Here is a 17,370-nt window from a genome sequence, read left to right as displayed (position 1 = left end):
AAAAACTTTATGGAAGGGAGAGGAACTGGGGCTCACCTGCTTCCAGGATGAATCGGGTGCAGTGGATTAGCGAGGAGGAGTGGCTGGTGTACTCTGCCGATGCGCAGAGGTTCCACAGCTCAGTCTGCTGCAAGGCCAGGCAACAGCAATCCAGCACGGCCTGGAGATCAACACTTAGGGGGACCCGCTTGCAGGTTAAGTGCCAAGACAGGATCTGTTAGGACAAAAAAGAAATTGGCAAAATAACAAGAGCTGGAAGGGACACTGGAAGTCTTCTAGGCCAGAGGTAGGCAACCTTGCCTCTTTTATGACTCATGGACGTCGACTCCCAGAATTCCTGAGCCAGCATGGCTAAGCATGGAAACCTCTCCCTTTCCCCTCAGCGTGGCTGGCTCAGGAATTCTGGGAGTTGAAGTCCACGAGTCATAAAAGGGTCAAGGTTGCCTACCCCTGTTCTAGTCCAACCCCTCCTACTCAGACCATTTCAGACAAACGGCTGTCCAGTCTCTTCTTAAAAACCTCCAGTGTTGGAGCATTCACCACCTCTGGAGGCAGGTTGTTCCACTGATTAATTGTTCTAACTGTCAGGAAGTTTCTCCTTAGTTCTAGGTTGCTTCTCTCCTTGATCAGTTTCCATCCATTGCTTCTTGTTCTGCTTTCAGGTGCTTTGGAGAATAGCTTGACTCCCTCTTCTTTGGGGCAAGCCCTGAGATACTGGAACACTGCTATCATGTCCCCCCTCGTCCTTCTCTTCATTAAACTTGACAGACCCAATTCCAGCAACCATTCCTTACATGTTTTAGCCTCCAGTCCCCTGATCATCTTTGTTGCTCTTCTCTGCCCTCTTTCTAGAGAAGACTTGTCAAACTCGTGACGTCGCACAATGTATCAGGACAGTTTTGCCATTGCCGGTAATGGGGTGGGCACGTCTTCCACATGACGCATCCGGCCCGCGGGCCTGCAGTTTGACACCCCTGTTCTAGAGTCTCAACATCTTGTTTATACTGTGATGACCAAAACAGGATGCAATATTCCAAGTGTGCTCTTACCAAGGCACTAATTTTATTATTATTGTTTATTATTATTATTATTATTATTATTATTATTATTATTATTATTATTATTATTATTATTATTATTATTATTATTATTTTAAGTTTATTTAAATAATTTAAAGGCACCAACGCCAGGAAAAGCTTTAACGGGCTGATATTTCCAACCAGATTGGTAATTTCAAACCATATAATTTGTATAAGCTGTTTTTTTATATATATCTAAAAAAGAAAAACCAGCTTGAGTTGCTCGCCATTAGGTGCCTTATAAATCAAATAAACCATTGGCAGCAACAGCCAGGAAGTGGAGCAGTAGTTGGCAATTGATCGACCGCAAGAAGCAGTCAGCCACGTCAGTTCTTCCTGTTTTTTTTCCTTCTCTCTTCGTTCGTTCTCCCAGGTCACCCGCCCATTCCCAGCATTCGAAATTCGCCCCTTAAAAATTATGCATTAATTTAGCAGTTAGCGCCAGAGGCATCAACTCTACGCCTGACCTGTTCTGTGAATTACGATATAGTTTCAGGTTTTTTTTTAAAAAAAACTGCAGAGTGTTTATGTTTGCAATTCTGCTAATTCAAACCTGCGAAATCGCAACCTCTGAAATTTAATGGAGAGAGAGACATGAAAGGATAGGCAGAATTCACACACTCAAAAAAAAACTCACTCGTAACGTCTATACTAGACGTTAGGATAGGCAGAATTCACACTCAAAACCCAGTAACAAATCAGGGTTAGTCCTTCTTGTCTAGAATGAAACTGCCACTTCCTTTATGGGAGGTTATCCAGAAGTACAAAGAGCCGCAGACAGAGTTAATCATAAGAAGGCCAACTCAATCCAGTATTTCAAATTATTTCCCAGATAACGCCATCCACAGCAGAATTGTGGCACAATCATAATCGGTAAGACTGCAAGATTCTTCACTTTTTAGAAGGCGGCATCGTAAAATGATCTCACTTACGTATTCCCCCCCCCCCCCGATATCCTGATTGCCTTACCTCTAGCAGCATCACCACAAACTTCACAATGTCACTTTCCTTCTCGGGGGGAATGCGAAGAGAAGCTGGCAGTTTGAAAAGCAACACGAGATACTGACTTAAAGCCTGTGCAAGGACCATTGAGAACTGAAAAAATTCTGGGTCTCCTGTAGGGAAAAAAAAAACACACTGTCATGATACAATTCGGACTGTGATTTGGTCTCCTCTTTCAAAGAATAGAATAGAATAGAATAGAATAGAATAGAATAGAATAGAATAGAATAGAATAGAATAGAATAGAATAGAATAGAATAGAATAACAGAGTTGGAAGGGACCTTGGAGGTCATCTAGTCCAACCCTCTGCTCAGGCTGGAAACCCTGTACCGTTTCAGACAAACGGCTGTCCAGTCTCTTCTTAAAAACTTCCAGTGTTGGAGCATTCACCACTTCTGCAGGCAGGTTGTTCCACTGGTTAATTGTTCTCACTGTCAGGAAGTTTCTCCTTAGTTCTAGGTTGCTTCTCTCTTTGGTTAGTTTCCATCCACTGCTTCTTGTCCTGCCTTCAGGGGCTTTGGAGAATAGCTTGACTCCCTCTTCTTTGGGGCAGCCCCTGAGATACTGGAAGACTGCTATCATGTCCCCCCTGGTCCTTCTCTTCGTTAAACTAGACATACCCAATTCCAGCAACCGTTCCTTTTATGTTTTAGCCTCCAGTCCCCTAATCATCTTTGTTGCTCTTCTCTGCACTCTTTCTAAAGTCTCAACATCTTTTTTTTACATCGTGGTGACCAAAGCTGGAAGCAGCATTCCAGGTTGGTCTTACCACCTATTATACAATGTGTGTAACAGCTGGACAGTCCTTTGCTGCTTGGGCCAACCCAAGGAACGGTTGCTGGAATTGGGTATGTCTAGTTTAATGAAGAGAAGGACCAGGGGTGACAGGATGGCAGCGTTCCAATATCTCAGGGGCTGCCCCAAAGAAGTGGCAGTCAAGCTCTTCTCCAAAGCGCCTGAAGGCAGGAGAAGAAGCAACAGACGGAAACTCATCAAGGAGGGAAGCAACCTGGAACTAAGGAGAAACTTCCTGACAGTTAGAACGATTAACCGGTGGAGCCACCTGCCTCTAGAAGCGGTGAATGCTCCAACTCTGAAAGTTTTTAAGACGAGACTGGACAGCCATTTGTCTGAAATAGTACAGGGTCTCCTGCCTGAGCAGGGGGTTGGACTAGATGACCTCCAAGGTCCCTTCCAACTTTACTATTGCTATTGTTATTAATGGGGAGGTCTTGCCGGATGGCTCGGCTGCCCCTTGCCTGCCGGTGCCAGAGAGAAATGTGCCGAGAAAAGCCAGCCCAACCCTTTGTGCCGCCTCACCGTAAATATTGCCGAGTTTGTTCCAGTACGGGGACGATCCCGTCGGCCGCATCGGCTGGAAGACCTGGTGGTTGGGGGGCAGCTTGCGCACCACTTCCGTCACCTGGTGGAGCGTGACCAGGCGGGCGGCTTCGAAATGGCTCCTCAGCCCCCGGGAGAGCTCTTGCCCAGCCAGGCTCAAACATGGCGCCAGGAGGCCGACGTTGAAATCCTGGGAAAGTAGCAGGAAAGAAGCAGTTTTCCGAAACTGCTGACCGAGCGACGGAATTGAAAAGAGCCATCGGGTCCAGACCGACCTTTGACTCCCCGCAGGTAAAAACGCGGCTAGCTGGGAGGATATCGTCACGTTTTAGAAAGATGCGGGCGGGCGTGAAAAACCTACTGAATGAAGGACGTAGGAATTTAAATCGAAGTAGTAAAAATTACACAGAAGATCTGGTGAAAAGGAAAACCCGGGCAACGGCCGGGCCACATTCACACGTTCCCTTAGCTCGCGCTATGGCTACCCGCGTTTGTGACATTACTACACAACGCAGGAAGAATAGCAACATCTGTGGAGATTCTCAGCCATCCAGCTTGTGGTTGTTCCCAAAGGTGCTTTTTATTTTTTTAAGCTGTGCCCTTTGGGAGGAACCCTCCTTTGAAGGGTGCGGGAGTATGAACGGATTTCCAGACAACGCTGCACACCTGTCAGAATCCATTTATATCACATTTCATGGGTATGGGTAGAATATTGTGCTTATTCTGGGGATTCTGCCATCTCTCCAAGCGGGGTGTGTGTGGAGAGGATGGTTACTCAGATTGCAATAGGCTGTCTTCAAAGACCAGGGAAACTTTTGATCTGGGGGGGGGACAGGGGGAGAGAGAGATCTGGATTGCATCTCCATTTGCAGCTGAAAAGGAAGAAGCAATAACAATAAAGTGAGTTCCCTTTCCCACGGAAGGGCCTGCCACCTAAGTGGATGATGGGAGCCTGACCAAATGGATGAAGGGAGGGGGCTGAAATGGGAATGCGTTATATAGGATTGAAATGTAACTCTGTTAGATCCCGTCTTGTATTGCCACAACCGATCTCATCCTAGTAAACGTTTTCCTTTTGGACAACCCTGGCTCCAAGAGTTCTTATTTCCTAAGATGTGGATGGGGGTGGGTCCTGACAACACCGCAGGAACCATTTGCGCTGCAGTTTGAGAGGCAGACGACACGGGCTCATCCCCAACAGCCTGTGCCTGTCTTCAGCCTTTTCAGAAGGGGCTTGTCACTGCCTACTTTCTAGGGCTGAGAGAAAGGGACTGGCCCAAGGTCACCCAGCTAGCTGTAGGCCTTAAAAGAGACTAGAACTCACACTGTCTTCAAGAGCAAAGGGATGAAGGGACACAGGGCAGAAAACATCCAGCAGCCAAGAAGGCTGCACACCCATTTGCACCACTCAGGTGACCCTGAGGACGCAGAGAAACCTCCAAGTGGTCTCAACGCTTCTCTAAAAGGATGCAAATGACCGGCTGTCTGCAAGGAGCATAAATCCTCCCGTTCCCCACCATCCAGTCAGAGCTGAAGAAGCTTCTGGGATGAGAAGAGAAACGTCTTCAAAGAAAAGCAAGTAAGTCTAGTTGAAAAAGCACCACTGAGGACACAGATAAACCTCCAAGTGGCCTCAACGACTCTCTAAGAAGAATGCAAATGACCAGCGGTCTGCAAGGAGCATAAATCCTTCCATTTCCCCACCATCCAGTCAGAGCTGAAGAAGCCTCTCGGATGAGAAGTGAAACGTCTTCATTACCTGGTGCATCATAAAGGGAACCAGTTCTTGCTCAGGAAGCCGATTCATCAATTCGGCACCTTCTGGCAGAGCGAAAGCTGATTTTGTGTAGCACTGGGACCTCACAAGTGAACAGTACCAATCCTTGAAGGGAAATGAAGGAGATCAGTAACACGTATTTGCATGGACATGACTTGCCACAAATCAACTAGCGTGTTTCCCCGAAAGTAAGGCCTACACCACAGGTCTGCAACCCATGGCTCCGGAGCCGCATGCGGCTCTTTCAGACGTCTCCTGCGGCTCCCAGTCCTCTGCCATGTGCAGTCCAAAAAAAAAAGAAAAAAAAAAAGTGGGACTAAAAAATTTCAACCAATCAATTCAAATATGCAGGGTAGGTGCATATCTTGCCTTGGCTCCACTCTTCAGTCAAACCCTTTTCTGCGCATGCGCATGTACGCGCATGTGCACACATTTTTTGCGGCTCCCAGTTTTTCCTTTTGTGAGGGAACCGGTTCCGAGTGGCTCTTTCACTGTTTCAGGTTGCTGACCCCTGGCCTACACCAACAATAAGCCCTAGCTTGATTTTTTTGAGGGTGGGCCTAATGTAAGCCCTATCTGAAAAATAAGCCCTTGTTTTGGGGCGAGGCACACACCTAAAAATCAAGCTAGGGCGTGTGTGTGTGTGTGTATGTGTGTGTGTGTAGCTGCCCCACCTGCCCTGCACCTGCTTACCTTGCAGCCAGGCCTCTCCTTGTTGGCCCACTTTTTCTTCTGAGGCCTCTTCCGCAGCCAGGAAGGCCTTGTGCAGCCAAGAACCGAGCTATGGATTCAATCCATAGTTCGGTGCTGCAAGACCTCAGCAGCCGAGCACCAAGCTATGGTTTGAATCCATAGTTCAGTACTCGGTTACTTACGCCTTCTGGAAAGGCCTGACTGCAAAATGCAGGCCCAAATGCAGCTGCAGAACCTCGGCCCCAGAAGAAGTGGACCGGCTGGGTGGGGCTGTCGGTGCCGGAGGTGAGGTAAGCCCTACCCAAAAATAACAACTGCTGCCTCTTTTGGAGGGGAAAAAAAAATAAAACTGTCTTATTTTTGGGGAAACATGATTCATTTAGTTATTTATTAAATTTATTATATCTTAACTCTTAAGATACAATTTTGAGGGCTAGAGTGGACCAGGGCCAGAGACCAAATTTACTTAAATGCGGGGCTGTCACTCTGACCATGGAATAGAAGAATACAATACAATACAATACAATACAATACAATACAATACAATACAATACAATACAATACAATACAGGATAGTATAGCATACTATAGTACAGTACAGTATAGTACAGTATAGTACAGTACAGTGTAGTGTAGTGTAGTGTAGTGTAGTGCAGTGCAGTGCTGTATAGTATAGTATAGTATAGTACAGTACAGTACAGCATAGCATAGGATAAGAGAATACAATATAGGATAGGATGGAATATAGAATAAAAGAGTTGGAGGGGACCTCAGAGATCTTCTAGTCCAACCCCCTGCTCAGGCAGGAGACCTTATACCATTTTAAGCAAACGGTTGTCCAGTCTCTTTTTAAAAACTTCCAGTGTTGGAGCATCCACAGCTTCTGGAGGCAAGTAGTCCTCACTGTCAGGAAATTTCTCCTTACTTCTAGCTTGCCGCCCCTTGATTCGTGTCCATCCAGTGGTTCTTGTCCCACCTTCAGGCGCTTTGGAGAATAAGTTGCCCCCCCTTCTTTGGGGCAGCCCCTGAGATACTGGAACACTGCTATCGTGTCCCCCCTGGTCCTTCTCTTCATTAAACTAGACAGTCCCAATTCCAACAACCGTTCCTTATATGTTTTAGCCTCCAGTCCCCTGATCATCTTTGCTGCTCTTCTCTGCACTCTTTCTAGAGTCTCAACATCTTTTTTTACATCGTGGTGACCAAAGCTGGATGCAGCGTTCCAAGTTGGTCTTACCACCCATTATACAACGTGTGTAACAGCTGGACAGTCCTTTGCTGCTTGGGCCCACCTTAGTGTTAAGGCAAGGCCGTGGCAGGCAGAGAACCAGACTCAGCTGACTATATATTTTGGCATGGATACAGAGCCAGGCCTAAAGAGGGTGAACCAGTTGGTCAGGAGGAGGCCTATCAGGAGACAGGCTGGATCTAACTGGGGTACAACATCTGGAACCGGCTGCCTCAACATCACTCCTGCGTTACATTTCACAGCTGTTGCAAATACAATTTACAAAGGCAGCGGATTAGCAACAACTCGGCCTTACTTTGTCTGGAATTAAAGTTTCTAGAGCGGGATGGTTCTCCCCATCCAGGGGATGTGCCGTAACCAAAGGTGAAGGGCTAATGGTTTCCGGAGCCACAGTTAGTCGAAACCGGTCCAACAGTGAGTAGAGTCTTTGATGTCTAAACAAAAAACAAAAAAAACCAGAAATCCACCAGATAAGATACTTTGAGAAAGTCCGAAGAGGGCAGGACAACTGGAGGAACAAAACACTGGCTTGCCTAGAATCATGAAGAGTTGAGAAAGGACTTCTGGAGTTGTGTTTTTCTTAGTGAGGGATATTGGGCTTCTCGGCTTGAAAGCCGTCACCTGGGTTCAAGACCCGAGCGCTGTAGACAGGGTGAGCCCCCGTTCCTTGCTCCAGCTCCTGCCAAACTAGCAGTTTGAAAGCAGGCAAGTGCGAGTAGATAAATAGGTACCACTTTGGTGGGAAGGTAACAGCGCTCCATGACGTCAGGCTGGCCACATGACCCTGGAAATGTCTTTGGAGAGCACCGGATCAAAAGGGCTTGAGATGGAGATGAGCAGCGTCCCCTAAAGTCGGCACTGACTAGAGGAGTAAAATCCGCAGAGACTCCTTACCCTTATCGAGGAGGATTAAACGGGATTCATTTTCGGAGAGAGAAAAAGCTTTAAAACTATTTGGCCACTTTGCATGCTGCAAAATCCACTATGTCTCACCGGTGGGCTAGTCCAGTATTCTGAAGATATTCCTGTATTCGGTCCAGCTCCTCAACTGGCAACTGAGCCGTGCTGTTCTGTATTAAAAAAAACAAAACAAAACAAAAAAACAAAACAGGAAATGCAATGTACTCGCGGCAGTCTCGAGAATGGAATGTTGAAGTTGCTAACACCGGCCTTAAAATAAATTTAACTCTAAAAATCAGAATGCAAACAACTCAACCGGTTTCTGATCTTAGTCAAGGTTAAAATGTCGCACATAGGTTTAATATGGATTAATTTATGGAACCGTACAACTAGAAAGAACTAGGCAAGACAAGGAATCAACCCTCACCACTCAACTCAGATACCCCAAATAAGGGCAGCTCAGGATCTCCCTGAAGACAGCCAGGAAGGGGTCTATGACAATTCGCCAGGGTCATCTCGCCACAACCAGCTCGCCGTGGGACAACTCACCGCGGGATAAGACTTACACTAATATCAAAGAAATGGTGGAACAGGATCATTAAAGAAAGGTTGCAAAAGGAGGGACAGAGTGAAATGTCTTCAAAGAAAAGCAAGAGAGCCCAGCTGAAAAAGCACCACTGAGGGCACAGATAAACCTCCACGTGGCCTCAACGACTCTCTAAGAGAATGCAAATGACCAGCGATCTGCAAGGAGTATAAATCCTTCCATTTCCCCAACATCCATTCAGAGCTGAAGAAGCTCCTGGGATGAGAAGCGAAATGTCTTCAAAGAAAAGCAAGAAAGCCCAGCTGAAAAAGCACCACGGAGGGCACAGATAAACCTCCACGTGGCCTCAACGACTCTCTAAGAGAATGCAAATGACCAGCGGTCTGCAAGGAGTATAAATCCTTCCATTTCCCCAACATCCATTCAGAGCTGAAGAAGCTCCTGGGATGAGAAGCGAAATGTCTTCAAAGAAAAGCAAGAAAGCCCAGCTGAAAAAGCACCACGGAGGGCACAGATAAACCTCCAAGTGGCCTCAACGACTCTCTAAGAACGCAAATGACCAGCTGTCTGCAAGGAGCATAAATCCTCCCATTTCCCCACCATCCAGTCAAGAAAGTCCAGTTGCCTCCTGAAAAAGCACCTTTGGGACAACCCTGACCTGGAGGATGGAGAATCTCCATAGACAGCCACATGAGGTGAGCTAGGTTGAGAGATAAGAGGAGACCCAAAGCCCCATCAGGGGTGTGTGTGTGTGTGTGTGTGTGTGTGACTAAACCTCAGCCTTCCCTGTGGCCAGCCTAGCGCATGCCCAGATGACGCCACGGGGTACCTGCACAGACGCCGCTAAAAGCATTTCCACACGACGGCAGGCCAGGGTATCCACCATGTGGGCCAGCACACGGAAGGGAGTGGAGAGAAGCTTGTCCACGTACAAGACCAGCACAGCCCCCGACTGGCTCAGATGGATGCCCTCCAAACACTGCAGAGTCTTCTTTACCGCTGTCGGCTAAACAGGGAGAAAACGTCTTTTAGAGTCTTTCTTTTTCCAGACTAATCAGAGCAAAAGCATCAGTGCTAATACGGGCAGTCTCGACTTACGGAAAACATTTCTGTTGTGAAGCCAGCCAGTTGTTAAGTGACTTTTGTCCCCATTTTACCACCTTTCTTGCCACAGTCACTAAGCGAATCACTGCGGTTGTTAAAAGTTAGTAACATGGTTGTTAGGTGAATCTGGCTTCCCCCGTCGACTTTGCTGGTCAGAAAGTCGCAACAGGAGATCACGTGACCCCGGGGAAACTGCTACCCTCATCAATATGAGTCATGTCAAGGTAATGATTTAAAAGCTAACCAGCTGATGTAATGTGAGATGTATGATGTAATGATGGGAATGACTCAGCAGGGTCTATGTCCCTTTAAGAGCCAGCAGGGTCTGTGGCTCTTTAAGAGCCTTGTATAAAAGAGAAGGCCCCGCAGATGTGTGCTCTCTCTTCTGTTTCCTGCTATAACTGCTGTGTGTTGGAGCCTTCTGTATTAACACGTGTATGTATATCGTTCTTGCTGTATGATATTGTAGATAGTGTAAGATAAACCACCATTTAATATAGACCACTGTTTACTGTGTTAACTCCTGGGTTATCTCAGCACAATAAGACTGCATGCTCTGACAAGTCAGTTGCCAAGCATCCAAATTTTGGCCATCAAGATGCTGTAAATTGTCATGTGGAAAATATTCATGGGTCACTTTTTTAAAGTGCCGTTGCCACTTTGAACGGTCAGTAAACAGATTGTCGTTAAATCGAGGATTGCCTGTAGCTATCCAAGCTCTTCTCCCACCATCAGCAAAGGAACCAAGGGCAGCAGAGGTTCTACAACAGCACCAGGCTCATTTGGACCGATAATAAGGTTTTATAGTACTGTATAACAGGGATCCCCAACCCCCAGTCTGTGGACCAGTACTGGGCCGCGGCATGCCAGCAACCGGTCCACACCAACAAAGCCCCATCCGCGGGATGCAGGCAGCACACAAAACCACGCACTCTCCGGTCCATGGAAAAACCTCTTTCCACAGAACCGGTCCCTGGTGCCCAAAAGTTTGGGGGACATCTGCTCCGTACGGTTCTATTTATGGTAATTAATTCTGGCCACAGGACATGCTTACCGCTAAGAATAAAGATCGGGAGAATCTAGGCAGAGGAAAAGCCGCAGGGCGTTTAAACATTCCTGAGTTTTTGTGTAGTTCTGAGTCAATGTGCATGCCCAGCGACTCTTTACAAAGGCTCCTGCAGCATTTTTTTTGGCCAGAATCCAGAGGTGGCTTTCTCTTGCCTTCGTCTTAGGGCTGAGAGAGAAGGACCGGCCCGAGGTGAGCAGCTTCATGCCTCGGGCAGAATTAGAACTCACGTCTCCCAATTTCTAGCCAGGCGCCTTAGCCAGGACAGCCTGACTCGTTTGCAGTGGCCGAACGATTGCTAGAAGTTATCTCCTGCTTTGGGAGCCTCAACAGTTGAAGCCCGTTGCTGCCTTTCAAACCTGAATATCTTGCTTTTTGTTTTGTTTTTAACTGCAGAAACAGGAGGTTGCGTTTTGCGCAGGAGTTCACCACCGGAGGAGATAAATCTGGAGAGTGCAAAGAACTTACAGAGGTGAAGTTCTCACATCGTGACTGAATGGCCTGGATGAAAAGCCCACTGGCGGCCGAGTTTCTGTGAATGGCGCTGATAAAATCCTGGACAGGGGGTTCGTGAGACAAACTGATCAGTTCCTGGACGTGGTTAACGGTCAACCAGGTTAAGTGCTCGGAGTCGTGCAGGTTTTGGCACTGTTGAAAAGAAATGGGATCGATTCACACGGAGCGGAAGGAACGACAGGAACGACCTTGAGCTGATCAGGATCGAACTGCCAAACTGCAGGTAGCTGGCAGCCGACAGAAGCAGCCTGCACTACTTCATTCTAACGACTGCACCACCACAACCCAGTGCTAGAACTGCCAAAGTTTCACCAGTTGCAATTCAAAATGCTGGCTGCTATCTAGAAAGTCCTTATGAGAGGGCTGGAAACCCGAGAGTGTGAAATCAGCCACGGCAGTTTGGATAATCGTTTGCACAAAAAAGAAAAAGTGTGTGTGTGTGGGGGGGGGGAGAAAAATATGTTCTGAAGAAAACAGAAAGAGGGCCCTCATTTGCCATCCTCGGAGCTTACCACGTAGTCACAAAACAGGATGAGGGATCCTCGCCGCACGATCTCTCGGTTACAGATGCTAAGTTTGGCGCCCCCGTCTTCTGCGCGGGGACCCCCACAGGGTTGAGGGCTGAGCAATTTAGCACTCGATAGGCTCTGCCTTCTGGAAAAAGAGAAGGAAAAGTTTTTCACGGCCAAATCCAGGAGTCAAATAGCCAGAGGGAAATAAGGAAGAAAGGGAGAAGAAAATCTGCCGGGATCAAGGCTGCTGGCTAATAAGAAGCGGGTCCAGCAGCCAGGAACGGAACCCGAAGGATGATTGGCTGGCTTCAGTTCGGTGACCGACCACCAGAGAAGCTCAGATCTTAGTTCCTCTAGGCCTGGGCTCCTCAATCTCTGGGCCACGGCCCGGTAGAGCGGGAGCCACACTCTCACTTGCGGTAGCGCCATGGCCGCGGGTGTGAAAACAGGGCGCTGCTGTGCCTCGCGGTGGAAAAACAGGACGCCGCTGTGCCACAAGAACGGGACACCGCTGCGCTGCGGAAAAACAGGATGCTGCCGTGCCGCGGGGCGCAAAAACGGACGGCGCTGTGCTGCGCAAGAACGGGGCAGTAGTATCACGCAAGCGCTAGCCCCACCCCATTTGCATCATGTGCATGCCCGCGGCCCCGTGCATACACACACATGTGCACTTGTAAAATGCTTCCCCCTCCCTTCCCTCCGGTCCGCCAATCGAGAAAGGTTGGTGACCTCTGCTCCAGGCCTGGTAGATGCTAGATGCCCTGAAGAGAAGGTGAGTTCCCCAACTCTTCCAGGAATGGACAGGAAGGGGAACTGTGACATGGGAGCAGGAAAACAAAAGACGTCTCACGTAAGCTGCTAAAATCGGAATCGGGAGAAACCTTCAGCAGGGAAAGAGTTTTTGAAATCCACAGGGCTTGAACGTTTACACTGGGGGAAGGTTAAGATTTGAAAAGCAAGGGGCGGCGCTTGAAAACCGCGAAGAAACCTCCAGGCTGGACCCAGAAAAAGGCCGGAAGACCTGGAAAACAGCCTTACTTGGGGGTCTGATGAACTTTGGACCACCAGGAGGAGTTGGTGTAATTCACAAGCAGCAAGATCTGACACCAGAGAAGGACCAGCGATGGGTGGGTGGCTATCATGGACTCGACGAGGTCATTTAACCTCTCCAGGGTGTAGAAATGAAGGCCGTGCGGTCCGTTCCCTGTAAAAAGCTTGGTAGCTGCAGCTGTGATTCTTCGGAACATTCCTGCAACACCGAAACGATGATTAAAAAAAAAAGAACAGCAACATTATGATAAATAAGTTCTAACCGATAAAAGACAGGGTACCGTGAAGAGGGCGAGAAAGGGACGAGGAGCACCTGATTTGAAGGTATGAATTAAGCAGATGAGAAGGGTGCCCAGTTCCTGGCAGTAGAAGATATGTTGCTGTTCACTCATCTCCACATGCAATTGTTTGCTCGTGATGTCTTCCAGGAGAATCCCCACCAGCTGCATTAGGAACCTGGAGAGAGAGAGAGGGGGAGAGAGAGAGGGAGAGGGAGGGAGGGAGAGAGAGAGGGAGAGGGAGAGAGAGGAGAGGGAGAGGAAGGGAGAAAGAGAGGGAGGGAGAGAGAGGGAGAGAAAAGGAGAGGGAGAGAGAAAAGGAGAGGGAGAAAGAGGGAGGGAGGGAGAGGGAGGGAGGGAGAGAGAGAGGGAGGGAGAGGGAGAGAGAAAAGGAGAGGGAGGGAGGGAGGGAGGGAGAGAGAGAGGAAGGGAGAGAGGGAGGGAGAAAGGGAGAGGGAGAGAGAAAAGGAGAGGGAGGAAGGGAGGGAGAGAGAGAGGAGAGGGAGAGAGAGAGAAAGGGGTAGAGGCCGGGCGCTGAGCACAGAAAAAGTAAACGACGACTGTGCAAAGAGGAGAAAAGGAAGACCTATAATGCACAGCCAGCCGTGTGGTGTGTACATCTTACAATCAATCCGAATAGAGCCGGAAGGGACCTTGGAGGTCTTCTAGTCCAACCTTCTGCTCAAGCAGGAGACCCTGTGCCATTTCAACCAATCACTCAATCCATCATCCATCCATCCATCCATCCATCCATCCGAATAGAGCTGGAGGGGACCTTTTTTAATGATTTTTTAAAAAAACCAAAAAAATAGCAGCAGCTCATGAACAATTTATACCTGGAAAACGTCTCTTCGGGCAGAAAGCGATCTTGCTCCCCGGCGGGGATCTCCTGAGTTGCAGGAGCTTTATTTTCCCTATTTCGCAGGCAGTCAATCGCTTGGCAGGAGATGAGATAGGGGGAAAAGGAGAGCTCTTGAATGCGAGAAAGGACGATGTCTTCCGTTGACTGGGAAATCAAGACCCGCAGAATGGCCAGAATGCCGGATACCCATAACTGGACGGTGCTCACTGAAGCCTATTAAACGGGAGAGAGGGGGAGACACATACAAAGTATGAATTATTTAAATTACTCCTTCCTTCCTTCCTTTCCTCCCTCCCTCCCTCCCCCTTCCCTCCTTCTCCCCTTCCCTTCCCTTCCTCTCCTCTCCCCTCCCTCTTTTCCTTCCCTTCTCCTTCTTCTCTTCCTCTCCCCTTCCCTCCCTCTCCCCTTCCTTTTTCATCCCTTCTCCTTCCCTTCTCTTCCTCTCCCTTCCTTCTCCTTCCTCTCCCCTTCCCTTTTCCTCCCTTCCCCTCCCCTCCTTCCCTTCCTCTCCCTTTTCCTTCTTCTCCCCTCCCTCTTCTCTGCCCTTTCCTTCCCTTCTCCTTCCTCTCCCCTTCTCCTTCCTCTCCCCTTCCCTTCCTCTCTCCTTTCCTCCCCCCTCCTCTTCCCACTTGTTCATTTCCCCCCCAAAAAATGCAGTTTCATCGGTAACGGCGTGCGCTTGGATGAGTGACAAAACAAATGCACAGCCGTTTTCCCCCGCTGCCTGAGAGAGGCGTTTCCAGGGCAGAGCAGAGAAACACCTGCAGCCAAGGACATGACCAGCTACTGACCGACTGGATTTACTCCCTCCTTTTCTGCAGGAGCTGCAGGTGTCACAAAGGGGTGTGTGTGTGTGTGTGTCCCCTTCCTGCTATATTTTTTTTGCCCCCCTCGCCACGACCCCCTTGCAAAGAGAGGGACTGGCCCAAAGGGGACTTGCAAAGCTCCTCCACCCGACAGTCGGGAAAGGAAAGAGGGCAGCTGGGCACGTCCTGAGCCGGGACAGGGCAGCGACGCGCTCCTTCCCGCCCGCTGAGCGGCTCCATGGCTGGGCGCCCCCCACTCCTTACCATCGTGCTGGGCGTCACGAACATGCTTCGCAAGAGCATGTCCACCGGGCGCAGGGAGGAGGGGGCCAGGATCTCAAACAGAGTGTTCAAGATCCCCAGAGCCTCGTGGGAATCGATCTGCATCTAGGGGGGGAAAAAAAGGAAACGAACAAAATACACCACGGAACCAACCGGGTTCATCGGGGGCAGAGCGGAGAAGGAGTTTTGCTCCAAACAGAAAGAATGGAATAGAATAGAACAGAACAGAACAGAGAAGAGAATGTATTAGAATAGAACAGAACAGAATAGAATATATAACAGAATAGAATAGAATATATAATGTAACAGAATAGAATAGAATAGAATAGAATAGAATAGAATAGAATATATAACGGAATAGAATATATAATATAACAGAACAGAATATATAAGAATAGAATAGAATATATAACATAAAAGAATAGAATAGAATAGAATAGAATGCAGAATAGAATGCAGAATAGAATAGATAGAAAATAATAGAATAGAATAGAATAGAATAGAATAGAATAGAATAGAATAGAATAGAATAGAATAGAATATAGGATAGAATATAGAATAGAATAGAATAGAATGAATAGAACAGAATAGAACAGAATAGATATTGGAATGGAATGGAATGGAATATAATATAATATAATATAATATAATATAATATAATATAATATAATATAATATAATATAATATAATATAATATAATATAATATAATATAATAATATAATATAATATAATAATATAATATAATATAATATAATATAATATAATATAATATAATTAATATAATATAATACAATACAATACAATACAATACAATACAATACAATACAATAATATAATATAATATAATATAATAAACAGAATAGAATATATAACAGAACACAACAGAATAGAATATAGAATAGAATAGAATAGAATAATTGGAATAGGATAGGATAGGATAGGATAGAATATAAACTAGAATAGAATAGAATAAAATAGAATAGAATGCAGAATAGAATGGAATGGAATGGAACGGATAGAATATATAATATAGAATAGAATAGAATAGAGCAGAACAGAAAGAGAACAGAACAGAACAGAATAACGGAACGTAGAACAGAATAGCTTACTAAATGTCTTCCTCAGTGGCCATTTGCCACCAAAGGTAAATCCTCACCTGCTGTTTGGCCAGCATTGGCAGGATGATGTCCGCCACCTGTCGCGACAGCCTCTTCCACTTCTCCTCGTTCTCTCGGTGACACTGCTGCAGCACGAGGATAAACATCTCCAGCACCTGCCGGCAAAGAGGAAGCACGCAGAACACGCTGGTTTCACCACCTAAGCCAAGGAATTTTCCCAGCGTCCACCTTGCATCTTAATTCTCCTCTTTCCCCCTCCCCAATACAGGCACGTCCTCGACTTACAACCACAACGGAGCCCAAAATTTCTGTGGCCAAGTGAGACGTCGGTTAAGTGAGTCTCGGCCCATTTTAACGACCTTTTTTGCCGCAGGTCTTAAGTAAATCGCTGCAGTCGTTAAGTTAGCGACCCGGTTGTTAAAGTGGATCTGGCTTCCCCATTCAACTTAGCTTGTTGGAAAGTCGCAAAAGGGGATCACGTGACCCCCCCCCACCAGGATGCAGCAACGGTCGTAAATATGAAGCAGTTGCCAAGCCTCTGAGTTTGGATCACATGATCCTGGGGAGGTCCTAAGTGTGAAAAATGGTCCTACGTTGTTGGATTTTCTGTCAGTTTTTACGTCTGTGGAGATTCTCAGTCATCCAGGTCATGGTTGCCACAAAACCACTTTCTCAAAAGGTATCTGAACTTCGCCGTTTCCCCCCCCCTTGAAAACCTTTCGCTTCCCACGCAAGAAGCTTCTTCAGTTCTGACCGAATGGCGAAGAAAGCAAGGTGACCCCCCCAGGGCACCGATCCAAGTGGCCTCAATGAACCTCAGGGGGAGCGCTCATGAGCACATGACTGCAAGGAATAAAAACCCTTCCATTCTCCGCCATTCAGTTAGACCCGAAGAAGCTTCCTGGATGAGAAGCGAAACGTCTTCAAGGGGGGAGGAGAAACTGTCAGAAAATCCAGCTGCCTTTCGAAAAAAGCGCCGTTGTGGCTTCTCCATTTATATGAAAAGATTTCCGGCTAAGCTCTGCTCTAAGGAGTGCAAAGCAACGGTGGGCACCTCCCAAGATCTCCAGTTTTTAAGTTCAGGCTTACTCAATCCTGGGCATTGCCCAAGGTTTACGTGAAGGTGGTTCAGGATCTCTGCAGCCAAGGGAACGGTTTAGTGCCCAGCGATGGAGACGCTTTGGG

General features: G+C 47.4%; 1 protein-coding gene across 1 annotated transcript in view; it reads right to left on the bottom strand.

The window, feature by feature from the left end:
- HTT (huntingtin) overlaps window positions 1-17,370 on the bottom strand; it is a gene marked incomplete at its 3' end in the record, with an annotated part of 80,199 nt that overhangs the window by 14,252 nt on the left and 48,577 nt on the right. The window contains exons 36-49 of the mRNA XM_083368057.1: window positions 16,224-16,340; window positions 15,048-15,170; window positions 13,952-14,190; window positions 13,151-13,293; window positions 12,826-13,036; window positions 11,788-11,929; window positions 11,228-11,407; window positions 9,419-9,595; window positions 8,136-8,212; window positions 7,438-7,576; window positions 5,183-5,305; window positions 3,403-3,613; window positions 2,049-2,194; window positions 37-214 (exon numbers count right to left, since the gene is read on the bottom strand). Of these exons, the coding sequence (XP_083224183.1) occupies window positions 37-214; window positions 2,049-2,194; window positions 3,403-3,613; window positions 5,183-5,305; window positions 7,438-7,576; window positions 8,136-8,212; window positions 9,419-9,595; window positions 11,228-11,407; window positions 11,788-11,929; window positions 12,826-13,036; window positions 13,151-13,293; window positions 13,952-14,190; window positions 15,048-15,170; window positions 16,224-16,340 (2,206 nt within the window). The remainder of the gene's footprint in view (window positions 1-36; window positions 215-2,048; window positions 2,195-3,402; window positions 3,614-5,182; window positions 5,306-7,437; window positions 7,577-8,135; window positions 8,213-9,418; window positions 9,596-11,227; window positions 11,408-11,787; window positions 11,930-12,825; window positions 13,037-13,150; window positions 13,294-13,951; window positions 14,191-15,047; window positions 15,171-16,223; window positions 16,341-17,370) is intronic.

Source organism: Vipera ursinii (genome assembly GCF_947247035.1).
Source record: "Vipera ursinii genome assembly, chromosome: 7".
NCBI lineage: Eukaryota > Metazoa > Chordata > Lepidosauria > Squamata > Viperidae > Vipera > Vipera ursinii.
This window is presented reverse-complemented; position numbering and strand designations above follow the sequence as displayed.